General features: G+C 46.0%; 1 protein-coding gene across 1 annotated transcript in view; it reads right to left on the reverse strand.

Annotated features, from left to right (window-relative positions):
- JAG1 (jagged canonical Notch ligand 1) overlaps positions 1–24,425 on the reverse strand; it is a 35,487-nt gene extending 11,062 nt beyond the window's left edge. The window contains exons 1-8 of the mRNA XM_064647519.1: positions 23,820–24,425; positions 22,695–23,000; positions 11,853–11,904; positions 6,225–6,479; positions 5,165–5,225; positions 1,206–1,336; positions 827–946; positions 402–515 (exon numbers count right to left, since the gene is read on the reverse strand). Coding sequence (XP_064503589.1) covers positions 402–515; positions 827–946; positions 1,206–1,336; positions 5,165–5,225; positions 6,225–6,479; positions 11,853–11,904; positions 22,695–23,000; positions 23,820–23,897 — 1,117 coding nt within the window. The 5' untranslated portion in view covers positions 23,898–24,425. The remainder of the gene's footprint in view (positions 1–401; positions 516–826; positions 947–1,205; positions 1,337–5,164; positions 5,226–6,224; positions 6,480–11,852; positions 11,905–22,694; positions 23,001–23,819) is intronic.
- Between the last annotated feature and the right edge of the window lie 1,128 nt (positions 24,426–25,553).

Genomic DNA, 25,553 nt, shown 5'->3' on the forward strand with positions numbered 1-25,553 from the left:
CAGCAAAAGCCTCCTTTAAAAATAAGAGTAGTGTGAATGGGGGTTCAAAGCACAGGGGAAAGAGTTTACCCCTATGGCCTTTTTGCAAGTGGAAGTCATATTTTGATCCAGCAACTCCCTCTAAACAGCATTTTAAACAACTTGCCAGAATGCCACAAAAATTCAGCATTCTGCTTCTTTTGAGAAGCCTTTGGCCATTCTTTCCCCTGGCAGTTAACAAACAAAAACCTCAGCACCAGCAAAGGGGAAGAGAGTGCTCAGGGGAATAAAGGGCTGCCAGGAACCAATGCTCAAGCTGGGAAAGGTTAAATAGGCTGCCCTATAAGTTTATCAGTGATCACAAAGAGTGATCTAAACCAGCAAACTAGCATCTTTTTTCATACAAATTTGAAAGAACTCACTGTCAGTGCAAGTTGGTCCAGCCCAGCCAGGTGCACACACACATTCAAATCCCATGGATGTCTCCAGGCAGCTTCCTCCGTTGTGACAGGGATCGGAGAGGCAGGCGTGCTCCGCTGCACCGGACACAGGCACGTCAGGGAGGGAATACAGCAATGCCACCAGGAGCCACCCCCTACACCCACCCTGTGCTTCTGCCCTGGACACATCACTGTCACATTGCTGCACTGCACTCCTGCAGACTAGGAGGCTGCTGTTCTCAGACACCGAAAGCTCACGAGGAAGCACGAGCAGGCAAGGCTGGATCTTTGTGCCCAGTCCTGACCGGGTACACTAGAAACGGGAGTTTTCCTCCATCTCATCGAGTGCATCCAAACCCAGGTAAGAATTAACTGTCAGTGGCAGCTCAGCGGCTGCAAACACTCACCAATTTCACAGTTCTGTCCCGAGTAGCCCTCAGGGCAGGAACACTGGTATTTGTCAGGGCCGGTGTTGCTGCAGGTGCCACCGTTCAGACAGGGTGGGTGGGTTCCACAGTAGTTCAGATCTGCAGGAGGGGAGGAGCTTTAGAGCCACGGTTGGAAAGCAACAGAAACACCCCCACGTGTGTGCTTTATTTGTTACTCCAGAGCCTTTACAGAATGCATCCACACACGAGAGTAGGACAGGGCAGGGAGAAGTTAAGGACAGGGCAGAACAGCAGTGGAGACAACGCCAAGCAGCTGAAGGACAACACCCTCCCAGCACTCTGAGCCTCACGTGCTCCCAGTGTTAACATTCGAGTGTTCCCCGTGGGATTAGCATACCTTTGTCACAGAGCTGACCACCCCAGTTGGTTTCACAGAGGCATTGCCATGGTTCAATGCAAGTGCCATGGACACATCCAGGGTGTGGAATGCACTTATCACAGTACTGGCCTTGCCATCCATACTGACACCTTCGGTTAAAGAGGGGGGGGAAAAAAAATCAGAACAGGGAAACAAACCAAAAGCCAGTCAGAACTGCTCTGTGTAGACACAAGTGTGGAAATCCAAAGCTTGGAAAAAGGCTGGGGAAGTGGGGGAGAAGGGCAGGATGAGGGGAGGGGAGAAGCTATTCAAGGATTGTTTGATGGTTTCTTGTAAACAAACATTTTGGTAGTTTTGCCAAGGTCTCTGTAGTCAGCCTCCTGACAAAAGAATAACTGTTCTGAGAGAACCAGCATGAGGCCATTCAGCACAATAATACTCTTTTGGAGCCTCATATAAATGTGGCAGAGAGGGTGGGTGTGCACTACAAATCAATCTCTGGGCTTTGACAGGGTGCTTTATAAATCGAGGGGGGGAGAAGGAGTCAGTGGGAACAACAGTTATCCAGAGATCCTCATGAATACAAGGTTCCAGGAGTTTCAGCCATGCTGGGGTCGCAGGAAGACAAACAAAACCATAACCACCAACTCTGAGCCCTCGGCAAGGCAGTAGCAAAGCATGAGGAGTTCCCTATTCCATCAGAAGCCAGCCTGATTCCCAACGAGGAGACACACACAGCCAGCATGGAGCGGGCCACAGTCAAGGATGGAAGAAAACAGCACACGTCAGGATTCTACACGTGGGCAAAGATCAGCTGCTGGTGTGTTTCAGAGTTTGATTGATGCTAATAACCTCTTTTCAGGGAATAACTAAAACATCCAATTCTGGGAAACTTCAGCGTCTGAAGCATTTGTTATTATTTATTGCCACTATCAATTAGGTACCTGAATTCTCTACTGAAAAGGAAGATGTGCTTTTAAAGTAAAGCCCTCTGAAGGGAAAGCTCATTTTGGCATCCATTTAGTTCTCACTAGCAAGACAGACCAAGGATTCTTCAAATTAAAGTGGATCTATAGTTAGAAACAAGCAAAACAAGTTGGAAATGAAAAGCAAGGGTTTTGTTGAGGTACTGTAGTTCATTAACAGGTCTTGAGAGTAATTGATCAGCAGCAATTATGCACTAAGCTGTCACTAAATTATGAAAACAAACCTCAGCCCTACAGAAGTCAGCTAAGCTTTCTATTTGTAAAACCCCCCACCATTCTTCTGCCGGCAGTTTCTTCTCATGGGAAAAAGGCAGAAGGATCTATCCAGTGGGTAATCACACACAGCCAGTGGTAAAGCCCAGCTTCCCTTCTAAAAATCTCAGGTGACAAACTGCATCCTAATTAACTTTTTTCTTTAATAGCTATTTCAATAGCAGCCCATTCAAAGCCAATGGGAAATTCTTATTAGTTTGTGTGTTAACAAAAAAAGCCAGTCCAACTTATGTGTCTTTGTCAGCAAAGAACATGAAAGAAAACCAGATAAGGCAAAACAACCTCTCTCAAGTGGCTCTTGGAAAATCCTTCTGTAGAAGGAATATAATAAGAATGCACAGAGATCAAAATTGAGGAACATACCCTTTTAATTTGTATTGCATTCAAAGCAACTTGCCTGTGAACTTGCACACAAGCCAAACTAAGGGACCTCACCTGCAAAAACAGGTACCCACATTGAGAATTTTATTCCTTTCTGTCAAATCAAAGTGGTGGTGGGTTTTTTTCTTTAAAACAAGTATAAAAAGAAATGAAATAATTATTAAAAAAAAAAACAAAAAAACCAAAAAAACCCCACACCACATAAGAAAAAATTCTGTGAGCTTTGCAGCCAAAGATACTACTTTATTCAAACATCAGCTTCAAAACATAACAAACAAAACTGGATAAGGCTATGGGCATGTAGAAAACAAGAAGCTAGATAGCAATTCCAGAAAAAGATTCACAGTAATAATTCTTGTTTAATAATATGTATGCAGCAGTTTCTCATGAGAAATTTAAAGTTAACTTTCCTTGTATAGTGATTCATGAGTAAAAATGGTTTTGTTGGCTGGCCTGCATTGAAGAAAGTGACTCTCACCAAGAGGGAAAAGGATATTTTAGGAACGTTTGGAGTTGTCTGTTGTACCAGAATGCAGAGCAGTTTCTGCTGGGATGTTATTTTTAAACCCTGTTGCATTTGTAACATACAGGCTATATGACTCATCAAAACTTAAAAGAGAATAAAATCTTGTTTCTGTGTTCACTTTAAAGATAGTGGTCTGACTTGGCAAGCAGAAGTTATCTGAAAGCACCAGAAGGACAGCATTGTTTCAAGACTATGCAAATCAAGTGTGGGAAAGTTGCACCTTAAGTAAATAAGAGCACTAGTGCATGTCTGGGCAGTGAGTGGGAGGCAAGAGACTTAGAAAGAGAAAGGAAAGGAAAAAAAAAAATCTGGAAACAAAGCCTGTTGTTCTGACTAGGAGACAGCAACCCCTACAAGGCATGTTTATTCTGATGACAGAAGCACAAATCACTGGTAGCCCTGACTGACTCGCTCCTCTTGCCATCTGCCCCCCCCCCCCAATACTTCCTACTACTTGCTGGGCTTTTTCTTTTTTTTTTTTTTAATTAAAAAACAAATTAGTTTCGGTGTTCTGGGGGTAAACCAGCTCATATCAGTGCTGCTAAAGGTTAAAAATCACTGAAGGACCGACAGCAGTCCATCCTGCAGCTCGACTTTCACTTTGCCACAGCTCTTGTGAGGATGAGAAGTTCCTTCCTACCTCACTGTCAGAATGTTCCTTGATGATTTTTGTTTGTTTGCTTGCTTTGAAGCATAAGTTACAGGGACAGAGAGAACAAATTAACCAGTGTGGCTATTTAGGCTGAATTCTTATATAACAGCCTGTCAGATACCCCAGATTTAGTTCCTGTTTGAACTCCAGTCCACTTCATGAAAAAATTTTCAGCAACAGAGAATCCACCAATATGCTTATCAGGTAGAGAAATGACTTTCTGTTCCTTCAGACTTCTGAGTCTTATTCATGAATACCCAAACTTTACTTTTAACCCTTCCTACACAGGATCAATATCAACCTTTTTTGTAACCTCAGGAGCCCTCAGTTGTAAACTGATGTGATAAAGGGTTACATGCAGCAGCTTGGAAGCTGCTTGTTGATAAAGAATATCCACATTTAATATCCACTAACCCTCTAAGGGTAAGGGAGAGAACCTCCCCGTGCTGTAAATATATGATGCATATTTTAAGGCATTCCAAATATTTAGTTGTTGGGTTATGGGTAAAAAATCTGCTTTTCATTGTCCCCTTGCCAGGACAGAATGGACTTCAAAGCATGGTAGCAAAATTCAGCATTCATGGAGCCTACTGACAAGATTTCATCCCAGCCATTAACCTCTCAGCACTGGGAGCCTGGCTCACAATGGCAAAGGATCCGAGAGATTTAACTAATCCCATTCTAAAGAATGCTTGACTTCTGCCTACTGATGGAAGAAACCTGGGGGTGGGAGGGAAGAAGGGGGAAACAGTGAAAGGGAGAAGGGGAGAGAAAAGCCACACTGTACTTCAAGCTTGGAGTTGAAAAAGCCTGTTAATCAGGTTGGGGGGAAAAAACATACCCAGAAAACATTTGCACTATTTATGCAGAAACAATTAGTTAGTGCTCATTAGGCAGCATTCACACGATTTATCCCATACCCCCCACCCCCCCAGTGCCACCATTTCACAAACCAAAAGCTTCTTAAAATTATCAGTGCATTAAAAGCCTGCTCCCCCCCTTATTCTGGGCAAGTCAGCATGAATAATGTGCCTTGGTCAAAAACATGACTCCCAAAACACCCTCCCTGCCCAATCCTGATGTGTTTAGCATCACTTGTTTAATTAGTTGGGAAGGAGTGGGGGGGGAGGAGAGGGAAGGAGGGATAGGAAGCATTTACCTGCACTCTCCTGGAATTGTGCAAGAACCATGCTTGGGGCTACATCCCTGACGACAAATAGCTGTTAAAACAACAAAAAAAAGAAGAGTATCAGCACAGTATCAGCAGCTGCCACTGCACCTTCACACTGTGGGAATGTTTTAATCTCTAACCACCATTATAATCCTACTAAATCCAAGGTTTTAACAAGTCTCTGGTATCAAATCTATGGGAAGGAACCCCAAGGTGGGTGACTCTCTGTGATAGGAAATAGATCAGCTTTTTCTTTTTACAGGAAATTATTCCTCTGCCTTTTCAGAGGAACTGTACCTAGTGCTGCTCAAAGAGCTGTTTCTGTGCAGGAGAAACCATCCCACCCCAGAGAGCTCAGGGCACTTCTAGGCTACAGGTTTCCCTTCTCTGTCTGCTGCAGGTGAACTGGGCCACTCTCCCTGGCTTTGCACCTAATTCAAACCAGCTTCTGACTACTCTGGATTTAGCTTTGGCCATATATCTGAACACACAGGACATTAAGATGAGCATTGATTCAAACTGCAGGTAAACTCAAATCAGCAAGACATGCTGATAAGTCTGTTCCTAAGTCCTGCTTTCTCCTTCTGAAACTACTTAGGAAGCTGCCATTCCCTAATAAACATGTTAAACATGATCTCAGGTAGAAAAAACAGCCTGGGACTTTTTAAACACCAAAGCTTTACACTTGCCAGGTCAGCTCTAAAACAAGTCTCTCCTTCCTGCTTGTCTTGAAGTTCTGCACCAAAGGGGAAATCCTTTTTGAAGTCAGCAGCAGAATTCCCATTGAAGTCAGTGGGTTGGGTTTTCTTCCCAAGGGCAAAGATGTGGATAATCAGAGAAAGAACACATCTGCTAAGTGCCCAGTACTCGTCAGGCCTCTCAGAGATTTTAACACAAGGCAGAAACCACTCTTCTCCTGCCCCTGGTTCTCTGTGTAAGAGCTGGTCACTGTGCCACCAGCCCTTAGCCCTAATGCAACCTGGATACAATGCCCTCAAATGCCACCCAAGGCCAGCGGCCCCTCGGGGGCTGAGCATTTGTCACCAACCTTTGTTGCACTCTGGTCCCATCCAGCCTTCCAAGCAGGTCTTGTTGCCGTTCTGGTCGCAGGTGTGGTGAGTGAAGAAGTCGTCCCTCGGCCGACAAAACTTGTTGCAGCCAAAGCCGTAGTAATGCTCTGCACAGGTCACACGGATTTGATACTCAAAGTGGGCAACTCCTGCGTTGTGTTTCAAAGTCTGCCACTGGCGGCTGGGATTGATCATTCCAGAGTGGGAAGCCTTCTCAATGATGCGATCGGGATCTACGAGTCAGAGGAGATGTCAGAGTTAAAACTGCGTTTAGGTATCGTCATTAACTCCCACATCACAGCTCTGCAGCTTCACAGGCAAGACTCTCTGAGGCAGCCAGTTGGTTTTATTAATTTTCTGTTTTGGAGAGTCAGATAAGGCTGCCCTGGAGCTACAAACCATTAAGTGAAACACGCACGCAGCGTTATCAAACCGAACAAAGCTGGAAATCAAAAGAGGCTGTTCAGTTCCTGCCAATCACTCGTCCCTTTTGCAGTGTAAGGGCATCCAGTGAGAATCACACAGTTGTGATTAGGGAAAATTCAGCTGCTTTTGCTTCTAGCTCCAATGGGTTGGTACAAAATGTGGTTTTCCCTGCTTCTCCATTAATGGCGCTGGTTTTGTTTTCGACTGGAATATTGACAAAACCATCACACTACAATAGCCTAATAAAGCCATGTCTACAAACTGAATGCAGGCACTGCAGAAGGTTTGCAGCCTCCTGTGCAAACACTGAATTGAAAACTGGCTACTCCAGCATTCAGATGACATCAGCAATCTCACCAGGTTTTGGCTGAGGAACATCATGGAAGTTCTCTCTTCGGATGTCAGCTGACAGTAAAACATCAAGACCACCAGGGCTCAAAGCAGAGAACTCAAACTGCTGCATCTGTGTGCTATAGATTCCCTTTCCCTCTACAGAGCATTTCAAACTTTAGGCTTTGCACACGACATTTAGTTCCAGCAGAAGCCTTCTGGCTTTCAGAGCCCCACAACTGTCAAAATTATGGCTTGAAATAATAATATTTCACATTAGCTCGGAACATTGTATATATCTGCGGTATTTCACTTTGTAGTCCAGGTCCTGTGACTCAAACGATCTGACACTGCCTTACGACCTGCTGCGAGCCAGCACTTGACTGCTGACTGAAAGTTTATCATAGAACAGCCAAGCTATCCTCACAGACATAGTTCAAACCCAACAATAAGTACACAGGAGCACAATCCAGCGATGGAAGAATTTTAGGTAGAAGGGCACTTTGCCAGTGATGTGTTAGAAAGCAGCGTGTGAAGTGCTGGCACATCTGAGTGTTAAGAATTAAAATGTACTGGTGTGCAGCTTGTTCTTCCAACAACTACAAAAGAACACTGGGGAATTTTACATAAGGCAGAGCTGAAGGCTAATGAAGTCACTACGCAAACCTTAAGATGACACATGGGCAGTTTTTAATCAAAAATAGTTTTAAATTCATTGCTAAGGACCTTTGATTTGCAGCTTTCAAAAAAAGAACTTCCCTACAGGCTCCTCAAGCCTCAGATACCCATTACTGATGCACCACTAGACCCTGCCTGCTTGTCTGCAGTTTTGAATGACATTAAGTCAAAGCACAAACTCGTAAGAGTGTCAATAGCCAGACATCCTGAGTATTTGCCCATTTTTGGGGGTGTTCATGGCTTGAGACTACAGCATTCAAGTGTTTTACAGTGTGAAATTCAGGGCAACAACTTCTTATTCACCTTCTGGTATTTCTGGTTCTATGATATTTTCTATTTAAATCAGTTTTTATTATTCATTGGCACTAAGCCCCCAACCCCACATCTATGTGTCAGACTTTCAGATGCGCACTGGCCTTTATTAATTTACATCCCATTCACAGGTTATGTAGATGCCTAAGGACTTTTCCATACTGGTACACCCAGAGCAATATCATGTCCTGCATGTGCAGGTGTAAGGCTCTGAGATCTCATCAGCAAGATTATTGACTAATTCCAAGAGGCACTTAAGCAGATGCATATCTACTCCTCTCCAATGGGGCTAGCCTGGCAATTAGAGCTCCACTCGGCGTGCTGGAGGTGGCTCTGCTGCACTTGCCAGGATACACCCCATCCCCAGCACAGCTGGAGAGCAAATGCACTTCCCAAAATACCCAGTGTGCACAAAGACATCCTACCTCTTGGGAGTAAAACACCTCTCTTGTTCTTTCCCATAAGAGGCAGGAGAAAAGGGGAATGACACTCAGTTCTGCAAAACAACCCCCCCTCACACACACACACACACTCACTCTTGCTTTTCCAGTCTTTTCCTGTTCCCCATTGGGAACATACCACTGACAGCTATTTCAGTCCTTGGCACCAGAAAGGCAGTTGCCTTGGAAAAGGGATCTTTCCTCTTGTCTCTGCTCTATCACTCTTCTCCAATCTGCCAGCTCATTAGGAAGCCTGTCCTTGCTGAACGTCTATGGCATCTCACTCCAACCAGTCTCTTTGGAGACCTTAACCACAAGCTGAACTCAAATGGAAACACCCTTATAAGTCCTCTGGACTTCATTATTTTGTAAGGGCTCAGATGAAATCCAGCTGCAATTTCCCTTTGGATCAAGGATAAAATGTCTTCCCTTTGATACACATTACAAAACTAAATCCATCCATCTAAATTCAAGCGAGGTCTCCCAGGTTTAAGATCCCTTTCTGTCAGCCATCACCCACAGTTTTCACAATGAAGCCTTGGCATGTTCCTTCTTGTACAAAACCTTCTCCACCCTTGCCTATTCCCACTTACACAAGGGTGCTGACCCAGACTCCAGGGCAGGCATTGCAACAACCCTGCCATTCTTAGCCTGCACCAACCTCGGTCTAAGTTTTATAGGAAGCAATCCCAAGGCAGCAGACTGGCTAAGTAAATAAAAAGCAGCAGTCAGCCAGGCTTGAGAGAAAGGGATCTTCTGAACTCCCCTGCCATCCTCTGACTCAGAACCCCATGCTTTGATAGGAAGGTTAGAGGAAGTATTAACCCATTAGGAATTGATGAAGTGGAAGGGAGAGGCTTTCTGTACATCTTGAGCTTCTGCTCTGCGCTGTCAGAGAGTCTGCTGGTTTCATTCACTCCTCGTGGCTACACTTCAAAGCTATTAATCTCTCTTTTTATTCAGTGGGCAACTGTATCAAAGGTTTTAGGCGCAAGGAAATGAGATTTTCACTGCCCACCTTTGCTTTTCAGTGCCCCATTGTCTGGAAATTATAACCATGCAGCATCAGGAAGCAAAAACGACAACAACAACAAAAAAACCCCAGACTCCTCTGAGCAGTTTGGGTGGCCAAGGACACCACAGTTATTTTTGAAAGTCTTTGTTTCAGACAACTTCCAGCTATGGCTTGGTTTACATTGTGCTGGAGTCTCTTATGCCCGACTGGAATTCACATGCAACTGATACCAGTAATTTACCACAGCTCTTTGCCATAGTTTGAGTTGCAATGTCAGCCCCATTAGCTTTATGTAGGAAGCAACAGTAGCAAGATGGCAACTAGACAAGAACCAGAGTAAGAAAAACCATTTGAGTTGAATCTTGGCTCCAACAAAGCATGATTCTCATCAACTTCAACAGGGCCAGAATTTAACTGCAAGCCACTCTTGGAAGTGAGACAAGAGAGAGTATGTGGTAAAGGGAACGTAGGAGGAGTGGAATGTAGAGGGGGAAGGAAGCTTCCACTCCAGGATCTCCTAACAACTGCACTGATCAGAGGATGCTAGAGCTATTGAGAAGTTGCACAAAGCTTACTAAACCCACTTCTATTGCTGAGAGCTCTCACAGGGTCCTTACAATTCAGTGGCAATTACAGTAAAAGAAACTCCTGGACATCAAAAAAAACCCCACTCATCACGTTACACGATGACAATTGTTCAGTTCTAATCATTTTCTTAACTAGTTCTTCAAGACTTATTCTTCAGCTCTGGGAAAGCTGACTGTAAGTCAAGCAAAGAGGCACAAAGGAACAGCTTTGTGCAGTGCAGTGACTGAAGTGACCTACAGATGGATGAGTGACAGCAAAGCTAGAGCAGGAATGCAGATCAGGAACATATGCAAGAACATGTCTGCACTTGGTCAAATGCACTGCTGAGAAATGAGGCAATTTTGTCTGAAGACAATTGTACTTCCAGAACATGAAAGCAAAGAAAGGGTTCATTGTGTAGCTTTGGAAATGCAGTTGTTTCATGAAAAAAGATGAGCTCTAATAATAGTAAAAGTGGCAGAGACCCAGTCTGAAGAAATTCTCAGATCCTACTATAAACACGACTTTCATTTTGAATTCAGGCATCTCCCATTTTTAATACAACACTGCTGCTGCAGCATCTATTTTCTTCTCCTCCACAAAACACTCCATGGCCAAGAAGTTTCCCAGCCACTGCTCCGTGACTGGGGTAGAGCCTGGAATCACAGGTACTGCCACAGTGCTGAACGTGGCTGGCTGAGGCTACCCCTGACAGGTCACAGGAATCAACTGCAATGGACAACTGCTTTTCTGGAACTATAAACTAACAGGATATTCCATGTATATTTAGAAAAAAAATATATAAAGAACCGCTCAGAAAGGGTCCCAGACTCAAAGACCACCGTGCATTTCAAAGACTACAAGGCCTTTCTCTTGGGAGGTGTGAAGCCCATTTCATTCCTGCCTGGCTCTCACCTGGCATTCCAAGGTGGACTACAAGGAGCTGCTATAAGATTTCTGTAAGATGGGCCACAGTGCTGCTGCTTCCTTGTTGAAGGGAAAGGCTTGTTGTGTCAACAAAAGCTTCATGAGTTCAGATTCACACTCTCTGCTGTGGCTTTTACCACACACTCTGGTCAAGCCTTAGAGTGAAGATACAGCTAATTCTGCCCACCTCCTTCAGAAACAACAGGCAAAAAGCAGAACAGCTCATATGCCAAGAGACCCTGTACAGCTTCCTCTGTCAACAGGAAAAGCTTTGCAGAACCTTTCTGAGACCAACCAAAGACATTCCAAGCAAAAGATTCCCACCCTTGGTTTCCAGCCAGCTCTACCAGGTCGTGTTTGGTAAGTATTTTTCAGCCCCTGAGTATAAATCCCTAGACATCCAACTCCCAAGGAAGAGCTGGCAGTCACTCCTATTTGTCATCTACAGTTATTAGATGGATATCTAGACCAAATCTTATGGAGATTTTATGTTTTTCTATTTCTTTTTTAAGCTGCACGTTCAGTTTTCAGAAGTATAGAGAGAGGTCTCAAGTGAACAGGACTTAGGCTTCTAAATATTATACTTAATTAAAAAAAGAAAAATCTCCAAACAAAGAAACCTGAATAAATCCCTTGACTTTTACTCTCCCTAAGGAGAGAGAAGGAATTAACAGCATCTATTTTTAGGCAAACTGTTGGTGCCTAGGTGAGTGAGCTACTCACCCTCTGCAGGCAAAAAGGGAGACAGGCTGCTGCAGAGCCTGGAGGAATTGCTCCAAACTGTTTGAGGGAGAACTTTTCCCTCCCTCTGTGCTCTAATTCACAACAAGCTGGTTAAACTACCAGAGGCCTTTCAGTGCACGGGAAGCAGAGGTGTCCAAACGAAGTAAACCAGTGGAATGGATACTTACTTGTGGAGTTGTCATTGTAATCCCATGCCTCCACAAGCAAGGTGTAGGATCTCTGCAAAAGAGAAATAAGAGTTAGTTTCAAACCCACACATGACTTAGGAAAAAAAAAAACAAACCAAACCAAAACCCCAAAAAACCCCAACAAACCCCCAATTTTAATTAAAAAGAAAAATTATGGTCTCTGCCCCACAGCCGAACACTTGGAAACATAAATAGGTAAAAGATTATACTTGAGGCAAACGTGATCTTCTTGAGAGCCTGTAAGCTACCTTATCCAGCCTGACTTAGAAGACCTTTCACCTCGGATAGCTCATCTTTGCCATCGTCAAAGCATCTTATGTGCTCAGCCGGGGAGCGCAGCCTTTGACGCTGCTCGCCTGGAAGGCACGAAGCGCCGGGACAGCATCAAAAAAACCCCCTCAAACCGAACCCCCGCTTCTCGAAAAACTGCTTCAAAAGGATTTCGGCTACAGAAAAGCGGTCTTGATGTCCCTTCCCCCCCAAGCCCTCCTGAAAGCAAGAAGTGTTGCTAAGATTACCGCGCCCTGCCTTGACAGCGCGATCTCCAGGGACTTCGCTTTTCAGCGCCCCCTTTGAAAGCTTTGTCTGCACGGGGGCCATCGCGGCTCCCACAAGTATCAGGTAACCGAGGGAAGAACTGATGGATACGGGAAGGGGGTGGGGTGAGAGAGAAGCTTTGTAAAACAAAAGGCTAAGAGCAGGCTCTTTGGAAGAGCAGGGGAAGGGAAGCCGCGCCATCCACCCCGTGTCACAGCTACAGATGCTCCGAGCTGCCAATGAGCTCTCCAGCACTCCAGTAATAATAATCATAAGCATAAACCGACTGAAGTGACTCCACGGGCTGGAAAAGTGCCAGCTATTACATCTAAGCCACCTTTATCTTCAATCCTAACTTGAGAACAAGGGCCATTAAAACATCTTCTCCTCCTCCAGCTCCACTCCGAGATATTATTATCCCAGCTGTATCTTTCAAAATTGCCATGTCCAAACTTACACAATGATTCAAAACCAAAACAAAACACCACCCTTCCAAAAAAAAAAAAATAAATTGAAAAGTAAAAAGTGTAGTAATAACTACAGATAAGGCAATAAATGTAACATCTTTTTGGAGAGGACAACAGCAACAGAACAAAAACTGTCTGTGAAGGGTTTTGATGCTTTGCCATAGCAGCTGTGCATCGTAAGGTTTATTTCTCCTTAATTGTGTCTGTATCTGTGCTCAGTCACAGCCTTCTCTGCAACAGAAACCAAAATGCAGATCCGAGAGTGAGCTGCTACAAGGTGCAAGGGCAAGGCAGACCTCAGATTCCTTAAGAGAAGAGGAAACAAAAAAGAAGAGGGGAAAAAAAAAAAAAAGAGAGAGAGAGAGTTGGAGCAGAGCTGCTTTCTCACGACTGGACACAGCATGCAGCCTCTGACTGGAACCCTAGTTTGTGATGGACACCGGCTTGCAATATAGCCAAAATATGTTTCATATTCAAAGCAGACCGGGATTCCATTCTGTTCACTGATAACTGTGGGAAAACGCTTCCAAAAGTAAGCAAAGCTGGGCAAGCCAAGACATGCACCCAAACTTCTTATGCAGAGGCTCCATTGGCCCAAACCATTTTCGGTTAATATTTCATGAAAAGTGATTTGTTACTATTCTAGACCAAAAGTCTGACAACTTGAAAGAAACTCTGAAAAGACAGCACGATCATCCAACACTGTTTAAAAGAGATTTAAGAAGTCCTTACACAAGTCAGTGGTAAAAAAAAAACAACAAAACAAAACACAAAACCAAAGCAAACAAACAAAACCAGAATAGAACTCCCCAGCCATATTATAGATGCAGATTGCACTATCTTGGGTGCTTCCTCAGTGGTTTAATTACCAACATTATGCAGTACAAGCACAACATGTTACTGCAAGCTTGAAAAAAAATATTATGATATAGAGAATGAATTATGGCAACCAGCACTACTTCCAATAAAGTTAAGGATGTTTTCCTTTCGGCCTTGCATAATTGTTTTGGAAGATATTTTGTCTAAACTCATAGCAACAGTTCCCTGCTGGTTCTCAGGACTGTTTACCAACACACCTAGCCCTTAAGGAAAGGAAAGGCTGAATCCTCGCTCTGAGTGCTACTGTTGCTAGATACTTGTGTGACCACTTTCCAACACCACACAGGAGTTCGTTTAAAAAGAGGAGATGCTTATCTGCATGAAAACAAAATGCAGGGGGAATAGCCCTACCCCGGCAATTCCCTTGTTTCCATTTGCCCCCTCTCACCTCGTCTGTCTGAGTATTTTAAATGAAGAATCTCTGTCCTGAGAAGGGATGATACAAAGAATGGCATTTGATCTCTTGGCTCGGTCCCTCTCAGCATGGGGGGGAGGGGGGAAATCAAAAACCCGCAAGACTTTGTGTTCAAGATGGGACACTTTTAAACAAAAGACACACAGACACCCAGAGCCTCCCTCAACGATCCAACTATCACATACCTCTAGTTAATTCCCTCACCCCTCAAGAAATGCAGTTCTGTGCAAAGCTGCACTGTTGAGATTTTTTAAAAGTGCATATCATCCCCACTCTATAGATCAGCGATTCAGATATCTCAGGAATGACTGCTTACACCATGGAGGTTTAAGTTTTCCCATGCCCATAGATGACCTCTGCCCATCTTTGAATAAATATATATCTCCAGACATGAGAATTCCACATCATGCACCTTATTCCATCAAAGCAATGTCCTTGGCAACAAGGCAGCAGTGAACTTTCCAGAGTCACACCCAATTAGCCACTGTAAACCTGAGCTTGACCAGAAGGCAGGGATTGTGGCTGGAGAGGAAAGGCAGCTTGAAAGGAACAGTCAGTTTGTACACTTTGCAGAACATCCACAGTCTGATCAGCCCAGAGGACTGAAAGGCAGCAAAACCCCTGTGAGTTAAGGTAGGAGAGGATGGAAACGGTCAAGTGCATACTCCAAAAAACAAAGCAAGCACCAATGTGTAAGAGTTATTTTCCTCAATGACAAGACACCACGATTTAGTCTTGATCCACTGATAACACAACCCCCAAAAAACTGTGAAGACCCTGAAATCCATCAGAAACCGTCCCTTTAAAGGGTCTGAAAGGGCAATGCAACCTCTTTGCTGGTTATTTAAATGAAATGCTGGCAGCTCCTGGTAAGCAGGTGGTGTTTAAAGCTCTCTGCTTGATTACCTTCTTCCCTCCCCTCATCCAGACATCCACCCAAAAGAGGTGCTTTTGTACTTTGGCTTCTAAAGGCTCTCTGCAAGTCAGAGGGCCAGGGATAGATTAAAACATCCAGCACTCAGTGAAAGGACTGCCTCCTTTTCCAAAGAGGTTGCAACTAGTCCAACTTCTTTCCCTCCTCTCCTTGTGGTTAGAGCATGCAAAAGCTTTGCTGAGCATGTGAAACCATGACTAGACAAATGCAGTGGGAAGTTTGCATCCAGAGTGCTGCGCCTGCTCCTCCTCTGCCAAACAAGGAGAGCAGGTTAAGCCCAGTAAGGTTCTCCTCACGCTCTGCCAGCCGGGCACAGCTGTGAAGAGCAGTTTGAGAAGGTGCTCACGCCCTGTCTGCATCCCAGGGACGGCCAGGGCACTGTCACAGCAGGACACAGCTCACCCCCAAGAGGGCTGGCAACCTCCTCCCTGCAGCTGGAAGGGGGTGGGAGAGGGAAGAGGGAAACTGAGGCACATTCCAAAGTGCCCAGGGGCATCTCTGAGCAGGGTTAAAGCCAGTCACAAACCCACTTCCTCGAAACATCAGCAGGACTTTCACTTGGTACCTCTGTCACACTGTGAGGAGTTACGATGACGCTCCACAGACACATCACAGCGTCACAGCACCAACATGGACAAATGAATGTTCCTTCAAAGGAGTTAAAAGGCAACTGGTTCCTCATCCAGACGACATGTGAACCATCCAGATGACACGGGGAAAAAAGCCCCCAAACACCCAAGGCTTTGGGTTCCAGATGGGACGCTTTTAAACAAAAGACACACAGACACCCAGAGTTTCAGAAGAGCAGCAACAAAACATATTTTGGAAAAGGAAGAAAACCACCTAACCCTCTTAACCTTTTGTCAAGTGGAACATCATCAGGAAGCTCCTCTTTGGGACAACCTACGTAAGGACGAGGCAACACCCTACAAAGCTGTTCCTCTCCTGACTCTGCCTACATAAACCCAGCCTAAGCCATGGCAATGTCATGGCCAAGAGCTCAGCTGAACCCCGAGCAGGCAGCCCGGCCAAGAGCCTCATCAGAATATGCCCACACAAAAACACAGCTCCTTTAGCCTTCCTTCAGTGCTGCCAGTGCCAGTAAACACTGCACAGCCACGTAAAGGAGGAGACATGAAAACAAATTTAACTATAGCAGCGGCTTCCAGGAGAGATTCTTCCCCCCCATCCTGCCTTGGCTTGTGCCAAGGCAGTAAATGAAGTCAAGACCTTCACTGCAATACAACTGCCACCCTCCTGCCAGATGATGAAGGACACAAAAGTACCGCTATCCAAACTATGCATACGCTTAAGCATCCAGTAAACCAGGCTGATCTCTGATCTGGCAAGCCTGCTGGAATAATGAGTATCCTGTGAATACATAATGTGCTGAAGTTGCCATTGTGTGAAGTAAGTCCATGGTTTGTCTGGGAGCCGAGCAATGCTGAGTCTACTGCTGCTTCCTGTTGCTTGTCCTGTATTAGCATTATTTTTGGATAGGCCCCATTATGTTCTGTAATCCTCACTGCAGTCAGTATGGCCACTCTATTGTTCTTGGTTAATATTAGCAGTCAATGCCTCTGTCTGGGTGGCCGGACTACAATGTATTCCAATCATAAAACTAGCATGGCATTAATGGAACAATGCACTGGGGCAGAGGGGGGGGAGACTTGGGGTCCTCCCTCCTCCCCTCCTTTAAAAAAAAAAAAAAAGAAAAGAAAAAAAAAGTATAGCAGCTTTTTTTTTTTTTACTTTCTTTTTAAATTAATGATTTTAAGGGATCTCAGCTACCAGGGTGCTTCATACTAGAGCAGCATTTTAATCAGCACCTTATCTAGTTACAGAGTTATTTTCTCACGGAGCCCCACTTGTCAAAGAGCAACAGATAGGCCAAAATGTCAATGGTTGCTTTCAAGCTTCCCCAACAAGCAGATTACCTGCTCTTATCAGTCCCCCTACCTGTTTAAAGCATCCCACTGATAATTAAATGCACCAGTTACAAAAGGGTGGCAAGGTTAATAGAGAGAATACCTAGTAGCCAGCCAAGCAAAACAGTCAGGTTCACATGGAGCAAGCCTGAACAAGAAGCCTTTCTACTTATTTACCTAAGTGCCTAAGAACTGGGTCGAGCTGGTGAAGGACTCTGGATGTTTGACTATTTACAAACCACTTTAACCACTTCTATCCACTTTTTGCAGTTTCTTCTGAACACTACAAGAATAATGGGTGTAATTTATGCTGCAGAGCAGTGACCACAGAACCATGAGCTCCACAGACTAACAAGACACGAACTCAACAGCTTCTAGTTTTGATATCTTTCCCTGTGTTAAGGCATATGGGTTACCAATTAAATTATTAGAACTGAGTCCATTAAACTTCTACTCATCAACAGAAATTCAAAGGCAAGTTTAGTTTCAGTTTCAAAACCAATCCTGCCATTTGTATTATCTACAGGGATACTTTATCTACAGAGAAATGCTTTTCAGAACTGTAGCTTAAGGACTCTTGTTTTGCAGGGCATCAGAACTCCATTAAGAACTGAAGTTGGGATAAACAGCTCAGATCCAACTTCCCCAGCTTCAGAACCAGCTGACTTCTATTCCAGCCTCCAGCCCACAGTGAAGCAGTGTGTTCCCTGGGCTGAACTAGAACTTCAGGCATAAAGCATCAATTTTATGCAATTCACTTTGAGACACACTGACTTCCAGCTGCATAAACAAGCTGACAGTGCTGGATGTATGTAGTCTGAGAAAGTTTAGGAATAAGCCTCAGTGCCAGGCCCAATCCAGCTGCCACTGAAGTTAAACTGGAGCAGGCCTTTATTCTAACAAGAACAAAAATTCTGGGAGCAGGCAGGATGAGGATTTATTTTTAGACATATTATGGTAATATAGTCAAATGGATTTACCAGGGAGATGAAGTTCTGAACTGGCTGGAACATAAGTAACTCCTAAGAACATGTAAGAAGCCCAAAAACTCCGAATGGATGCATCACTTCTCTGCAGTCCTGGGAAAAAACAGCCTTGTGATGCTAATTATGCTTCAGATGTCAGTTAATACTCCCAGCTCTGTGCTGGATAGTAATCCTAGGCAAAACACTGCACTTTGAGTGCTGAAGATTTAATCTTAAATTATTAATTCAGCAATAAATGACAGAGTGTGGATTTGATTAATATGCATTTTGTTATTATAAAAATTTCTTCTGATCTGCCCATGCTCCAAGATGACTTATCATGAATTCTTCAAGAAAAGCTCCAACAATATCTACCACTTGCTTCTACAAGTTTTCAAAAAGTTAGCTGGAGGAAGAGAAAAACAAAATCAAACTCCAAATTTTATTCTTATGACTGTGACAAACTGGGTTGAAAAGGGAAAAAAAAAAAAAGCAGCTGAATGAAGTGATATTTTTCTCTCAGATTCAAAAGTCTGTTACTTTAATATCAGCTGCAGATTAGTATTTTGGAAGACAGGGGGAAAAAGTTCACAAAGCTTAAAAAATACTAAAGCTCTTTCATCATGTCTTTCTAGCCAGAAAAAACAATGCCTACCCAGAAAACATATTTTACATCTTCAGGAACCAGCAGCACTAAGGTTTGTCATTAAAAAGGGGAAAAGCTGACTATTGTATTTTTTAGCATAAGGTTGAAACAAGACATTCAAAACTCTTTTTAATTGTGTTTTATGCTGAACTCCTTTAGGTGCTGGAGGGTTTTTTTCCACCTCAGTTGTTTCCTGGTGTGTTGGTACAATTGGCCCCGATATTAAATAATTACAAGGATGATAATTTCAGGATAAACAAGCTGTTTGAAATTGGAGCTATGCATACCAAAGGAATTGCCAAGTTTGACCTTCTTACTCACAGTCTCGCCAAACCCCCAAAAGATCTTTCTTTACATAAAAGCAAAGTTTGGTGCTAAGTTTTGCTTAGTTAATTGATGCTCAGCTCCCTTAAGGTGCAGCACACATCACACTTTGGGTTCTTTAAGAAAGCCAGGAGATTTGATTGATGTCAGAGGAGAACATGTGTCTGCCACGAAACAAAACTTGTTGAGACAGACTTTGACAAGTGGAACATGGAAATTCTTTTGTTCCATGCTTTTTTATATGGCTTCATAAAGCCAAGCTTGCCTGTCAAGAAAGTCAGTGAAGTCTCAAAATGAACGCACGGAGGAAGCCTAAGTCCACTTTATTTTTTTTTTAAATCATCATCACTATTGTTTCAATTTACTGGAAGAATTACCAGCTACTGCAGGGGCAGCTTTTTGATCCACTCCAGTTCCTTTATGCTGCTCTGCTGCCCTGTTTCCTAGCAACTTCCTCAAACCTCCCATCACTTAAATTAATTCATGGCCCACCATCTCCACACCCATTACTCACAGGGGCACATATCAAAACTGACAAGAGCAAACCACATAAGTTATTAATAAGACTCTGACACTTCAAATCTACATTACAACTACAAGCCCACTCTAACAATACAGTTAAAGCAGCCCATTCTCTCTCCTTCCTCTCCTACATGATGAATAAAGGCCTCTAATGCAATACACCTATTTTTCACAAACAGCATAAGGGGGCAGCTTGACATGGGAAGAGGGTTTTGTAAGTTTTGTTTTTTTTAAAGTAGTCAAGGCAACAAGACTTCTTAATGTTACTGACTCAAGCTGGAACATCCAAGAAAAGGCTCCCTCAGAGAGCAGAACACAAACAATACGTATTCAGAGATGGGCATGAATTTTCAAGAGCAATATGATTAACATTTTGGTCTTGGTCTTGTTACCTTTACTGCAATTTTCAGCTGAATGTATTCAAAGCCATCTCTCATGATTAGCCCCATGGGTAGATGCAATGCTAACCTCAAGCTTTTACTAAAGTCCACAGTATTCACTCACCTAAGGAAATTTTCTTTTTCACGTTCTGAAATTTCAGCATCAGATTAGAGTTGACTAATTAAGTTTCCTACTTTATCCTTTACGGCTTTGAAAACGCCTCAAGTGATTTGTGTACACAATTTTAGGACAAATAAGAGCTTTGCCACATTAGATATTCTTTTGTTCAAATGCCATTTGGAAGTCACAATGGCCAGCATAAAAGCTGTGTCCTGTGGAAGCTAAAGCTGGGAAGGCAGGGTTGATAATTGCAAACAGACTCTCATCAGAGTCTCAAAAAGTGCATTTCTGCATGGGAATAAGCAAGAGTTTGGTTCATAAGCCTGGAATTTTTGGAATAGGGTGTCTGAAGCTGTTGAGTTTTACACGTTTCAAAGGCTGCACTGGGGTTTTGCTGCTGCTGCTGCTGCTCCAGGATTCCAGTGCTGAATTAGACTCAGCAGGACAATAGAAGCATTTCTTTTACTAAGATGCAGACAAGCTTAGGAAACTTCTCCCAGGGTCACCAACCCCCCAAACCCACCCTCTACACACAGATTTCCCTTCCCAGCCCTATGAAGAGAGGGGTTGTTGGAAGCAACACGTTCGATTTTCACACCATTTTTGTACACATATCTTCAGATTCAGGGCACTCGAATTACTGGGAGCAGAGAAGGGGGTTAGTTAAAAAAAAAAAATCCTTGATGTACCTGACTTTTCAGAAAAAAGTCAAAAATCTGCAACACAAGCACTACAGCCATTGGCAGAGCTTCAAATACCTCAGATTTTTACAAAGCCCTTTATCCCTTTGATGGCATATTTGATAACAGTTTTATCTCATTTCACGTTCAGAAAAAAAAAAGAGAAAGAGAAAGAAAGGAAGGACTTGTACTTCCAACAGAGAATACTTTTGTTAACTCTGCTATTGTACTTTGTAATCCTATCTCCTTAAAAACGGAGACTTGATTTCTCCCTTGTGCCTCTTCAGCCCTCGATATTCCAGAAGTCACAACTGACAGAGGAGGCAGGTAGGAGGCAGCACAGGACACTTCAAGAACACATGGCTGCCTGCAGCACTTGGCAGCAGGACCACAAAGTGGGTGTCTACACCACAACTGGAGCAGGAATGCTTTTGGGGCGGGCTTTCCCATCCCACCCCCCCAAAAAAAAAAAGTCTAGGCTCTCCCAGCAACCAGCCCTTATCCTAGGAAGAGCCAAGCTTTGGAGGGATTGGAGAGTCCACCTCGGCAGCAGGGATAGTGGCAGAGGATAGGAAACAAGATTCACCCCTCCCCTGGTGCAGGGAAGGGCCCTCCTCCCCTCGCAGAAATGACCTTAGGCATCTAGGTTAGGATGACTGGATTTACAAAACTGCTGAGCATCAACATATCCCAAGGCAGTCGGTGGGAAACTGTCTGCTCAGCGCCTTTGGAGAAGGGGTGTGTGGGGGGAAACAGTTTGGTTTCCTAGGTGATCTCTAAATATTAAAAGTTTTAGGAGCAGAAATTTGGGAGCTTTCAGCGTTTGCACCGCAGAGACACCTCGAAAGCCAGACTGCTGTTGTGCACAGGACCCCCCCCCCGGATCAGTCACCCTCAGTTTTTGCTCGCCTGCTGGGCACGAAAACAGGGCACCTCCTGCCATCCCAGGCCATGGCACTCTTCCATGGCCACAAATCCCATGTCCCCGGAGCCTGCATGTGTGTCTCTGTCCCAGCTGATGGCCGTTTTGGAAAGATGGTCCTTGCTTTCTGGGCAGGGAGTTGAGGGCTCCTCTGCAGAGCTGACCATCAGAGATTCAACCCTCCTGAGCACCCAAAAGAAACAGGCAGCACTGATGCCTAAGTGAGCGTTCCTTCCACGGCCAAAACCAAAGTAGGATCGCTGGAGAAGGACTGGGTCACCCATCCTCCATCTCTCTGCTCTACAGGGCTGACCAGCATTTACTAGAGTGGACAACACTGGAAAAGTGCCCGGCAAAGAGCCCCACCTCCTTGAGCCACGGAGTTTTGCACACAACTAGAGGGAAGCAGAACCCATGGACCACAGAGGCAGGTAGCCAGGAAAGGTGTGCTATGGACCAAAAGCTAAGGCCAGGCTTTTCTCAGTCTTTACCTCCTGGAGTCTGCAAGTCCCTCAAAACACAGCCAGCTTCCCAGGGAAGCTGGCAACTACTTCACCAAGAGCAGCTCCCATCCACACCGAGCAGCGCAGGGAGATTTCCCCTTGGGAGAAGCAGGAAGCCTTCCCAAAGAGGCTCCAGGGAAGGAGGCCAGCTATGATACACACTTTTCACACGGGATCCCTCTACAGCCCCTAACCCACTGCTCTTATGGCTTAAGCCCAAGACTTTACTGGTTAAGAGAAAAAAAAAAAGAAAAAAAATGAACTTCTGACCTTCTAAATCTCAAGAGACTTATTCATGCTGTAAAGTGCAGAGATACTGGGTTTGCTTCCCTGACCCATTTAGATCCCCCTCGCTGCACATCTGACTTTCAAATTTAACAGGCTGTGCATTGTGAGCCCCGGGGAACAAAAACAAAAACACCACTACATTTTACTCATTTCTGTGCTGCGGATTCCCGATGCTCTTGCCAAGATGCCTTCTCCCTCCCCAATCCCGGTCCCTCTTCCCTGGCACAAGGAGTCAGAGCTCAGCACACTAAGGACATCTCAAAGACCACCGTCCAACAGAGGCAGAGCCAGAGCAGGTCACGCAACTCACCGGCCAGGCGAAGCTGAAAGGGATAACGATCCGGTTCTTTTCATTATTCCGGTTGTACTTTAAATTGAAGGTATTCCCTCCGATGACGGGAGTGGATTTGGATCCGAAGCTGCAAGGACCGCCAGCAGTGACCCGCGATTGATACTCCTTCAGGCAAACTTTAAAGTAGGTGTCACACTCATCTCTGGTGCATTTTTTATCTCCTGGGTTTCGGGTGCCATCGCAGCAATTTCCATTTTGCAGTTCACCATTCACATTTTGCATGGATAAGATCTCCAACTCGAACTGTCCCGACGCTAAAGTCACCTGTTAATCCCAAGAAACAACCGGAGGGGAAAAAAAAGCAAAAAAAAAACCAAACAAAAAAAAAAGAGAGAAACAAGAAACAGACAGTTACCTCACTTTTTTCTCCAGACTCAATCTACAACAATTCTACAGATAGGAGAAAGTAATTTTAAGCGTGCTTTCAAGAACCACACACATAACATTAAAAATAAAACAAAGCCAACCACTCCAAGCTTTTCCCTATCAGAAGGGCTCATAAATCATCTCAACTAAATAACGCCATTAATGCTAAAAAAGAACCTCAAGTGCCAACTCCGGAAAAAAAAAAAAAAACAGCGTGAGGAAGGCTTCCAAATCGTTAGGAAATAAAATTAAACCAAGCCAAGGGTGCATACGCGAGGGCAAACCCAACAAAACGATGTAGCTAATGCACACCCTGGAAAGGCAACCGAGCAAACCCTCTGCTCCTTCGGGGTGCAGCTGAGCCGGAGCTGCCCAGCTGAGACTCAGACCCCGCTCATTAGTCAGCCCAGTAGTGCTGCAATTAGGCTCGTTAAAAATAATAATAAAAAAAAATAAATTGAAAAAGGATAAAAAAAGGGGGGTGAAATAAGTAATTTCGGAGGTAAAAAAAAAAATAAATGCAGTAATCGCATTTCTTATTCCCGCGGAATTAAGCCTCGCTGCAAGGCGCGCTCCTGCAGAGAAGTTACGGGGCAGCAGCTCCGCTCCGGCCGGAGTCACTCCGCAAAGGAGCGCCCCGTCCGGGCTTCCCAAAACCCGTCTCCCGCAAGCACTCCTGAGAAGCGGCAGAATTGCCGGGGCTGCCCAGGTACGTACCTTGTCCCGCAGCGCCAGGAGCAGGGTGAGGGTGAGGATGGAGCACGCCGCCGCGGCTGCCCGCCGGGGCGCACGCATGCCGCCCGCCGCCGCCGCCGCGCTGCCCGCCCGCCCGCCTGCAGGGCCGCCGCCGCCGCTCGCTCCGGGTCGGGACGGGACGGGGAGGGCCAGGAGGGAGGAGGAGGAGAAGGAGGAGGTGGTGGTGGTGGAGGAGGAGGAGGAGGAGGAGGAGGAGGCGCCGCCGCCGCTGCTGCTGCTGCCGCCGCCGCCGCCGCCCCGCTCTAATATACCGCGGCGCACCCGCGCCGGACAACGCCGCTTTTCAAGCGCTTTCAATAGCGCCCCGCTCTTCAATGCAAAACAGCCCGGCCTCCTTTTATCCGCCTTATTCTCTCGCCTCCCCTCTTTTCTTTCCCTTTTCTTTTCTCTCTCTCTTTTTTTTTTTTTTGGTCCTTTTTTTTTTTGTTTTATTACTGCGATTATTATCCCAATCCTTTTATTCCTTGCGGCGGAGCCCCTCGCCCCCCCGAGACACACACGCACACACACTCACACATACACACGCACATGCAGCACACGCACCGCCCCGCAGCCGCCCGCCCGTCTGGGAGCGCCGCCGCCGCTCCGCTTCATCTAGCCCAGGGCGGCGGGCGCATGCGCCCATCCATATGCATGAGGGGAGAGGAGGAGGAGGGAGGGAGGGGAGGAGGAGGGGAATGGCACGGCACGGTCAGGGGAAGGCAGGTACCGGCAGGAGGAGGAGGAGGCGGAGAGGAGGGATGGCACGGAATGGCATGGCATGGCATGGAGCGAGCTGCGGGCGGCGCCTCCTCCGCCTGAGGGAGACGGCGCGCCCCGGCTGCCCCGAGGGCCCGTCCCTCGGGAAGCGCCGCTCCGCAGGTGCTTCCAGCGCTACCTGGAGCGGGAGGAGCCGCGCCGGGGCGGCCCTGGGAGCGCCGGGGCGGGCGCGCCCTCACAGCGGCTACCGCGGCCGGGGGGCTTTTCCCGCCCCGCCGCTCGCTGAGGGGACGCGCGGGTCCTGCCCGCCCGCCTGCCCGGCAGCCGCGGCCCGTCCCTCCTCTCCTCCTCGGGGGCGGTTGAAAGAGGAGTGAAGAGTTCGGGAGCGCTTTTTGCGGTGTGAAACCTTCCTACCCTTGCCCCGGGCCGGCGGTGGCGGCCGCCCTTCCCGCCCCGCGGTGCCCGAGGCGGGCCGGGGCGGGGGGCGCTGCGCGGGAGCGGGTCGGCGCTCCCTGAGGGGACGGGAGGGGCGGCCGGCCCGGGGCTCTGAGGTAGCCCTGGCCAGCGGCTCTCCCGAGGGAAGCCGAGGCGGCAGTCGCCACCGTGCGACTCGTTGTCTCCTCCTCTGCACGAGGCCGCACCGCCGAGGGCCTCCCGGGGTCCAAGTGGGAGGAAGGATTCCTCAGCCGATCAGTCCCGGGAATTGAGTTGTGGCTCAGACTCCATCAGGGACCCTGTTCCCCGCACTGCAGATGTTCGTCCCAGCTTCCAGGGGATTGCTGGGGTTTGTCTGCCTCACGCATCCTTTCAGGAACAGGGTCCAGAGCCACACAAACAGGTGGTGGTCACCTGGGGGACTCCCTGCCACAGGGCGCTGAGAAGCCCAACAGTTTGCAGAGAAAGCATTCAGAGTTGTTCCCAGAGGAAGAGCCACACATCAAAGGGCACTGAACAAAAAAAAAAGCAAAACCCCAAAAACCCCACCCCTAACTTTGT

This window comes from Pseudopipra pipra, chromosome 3, assembly GCF_036250125.1.
Source record: "Pseudopipra pipra isolate bDixPip1 chromosome 3, bDixPip1.hap1, whole genome shotgun sequence".
Taxonomy (NCBI): Eukaryota; Metazoa; Chordata; class Aves; order Passeriformes; family Pipridae; genus Pseudopipra; species Pseudopipra pipra.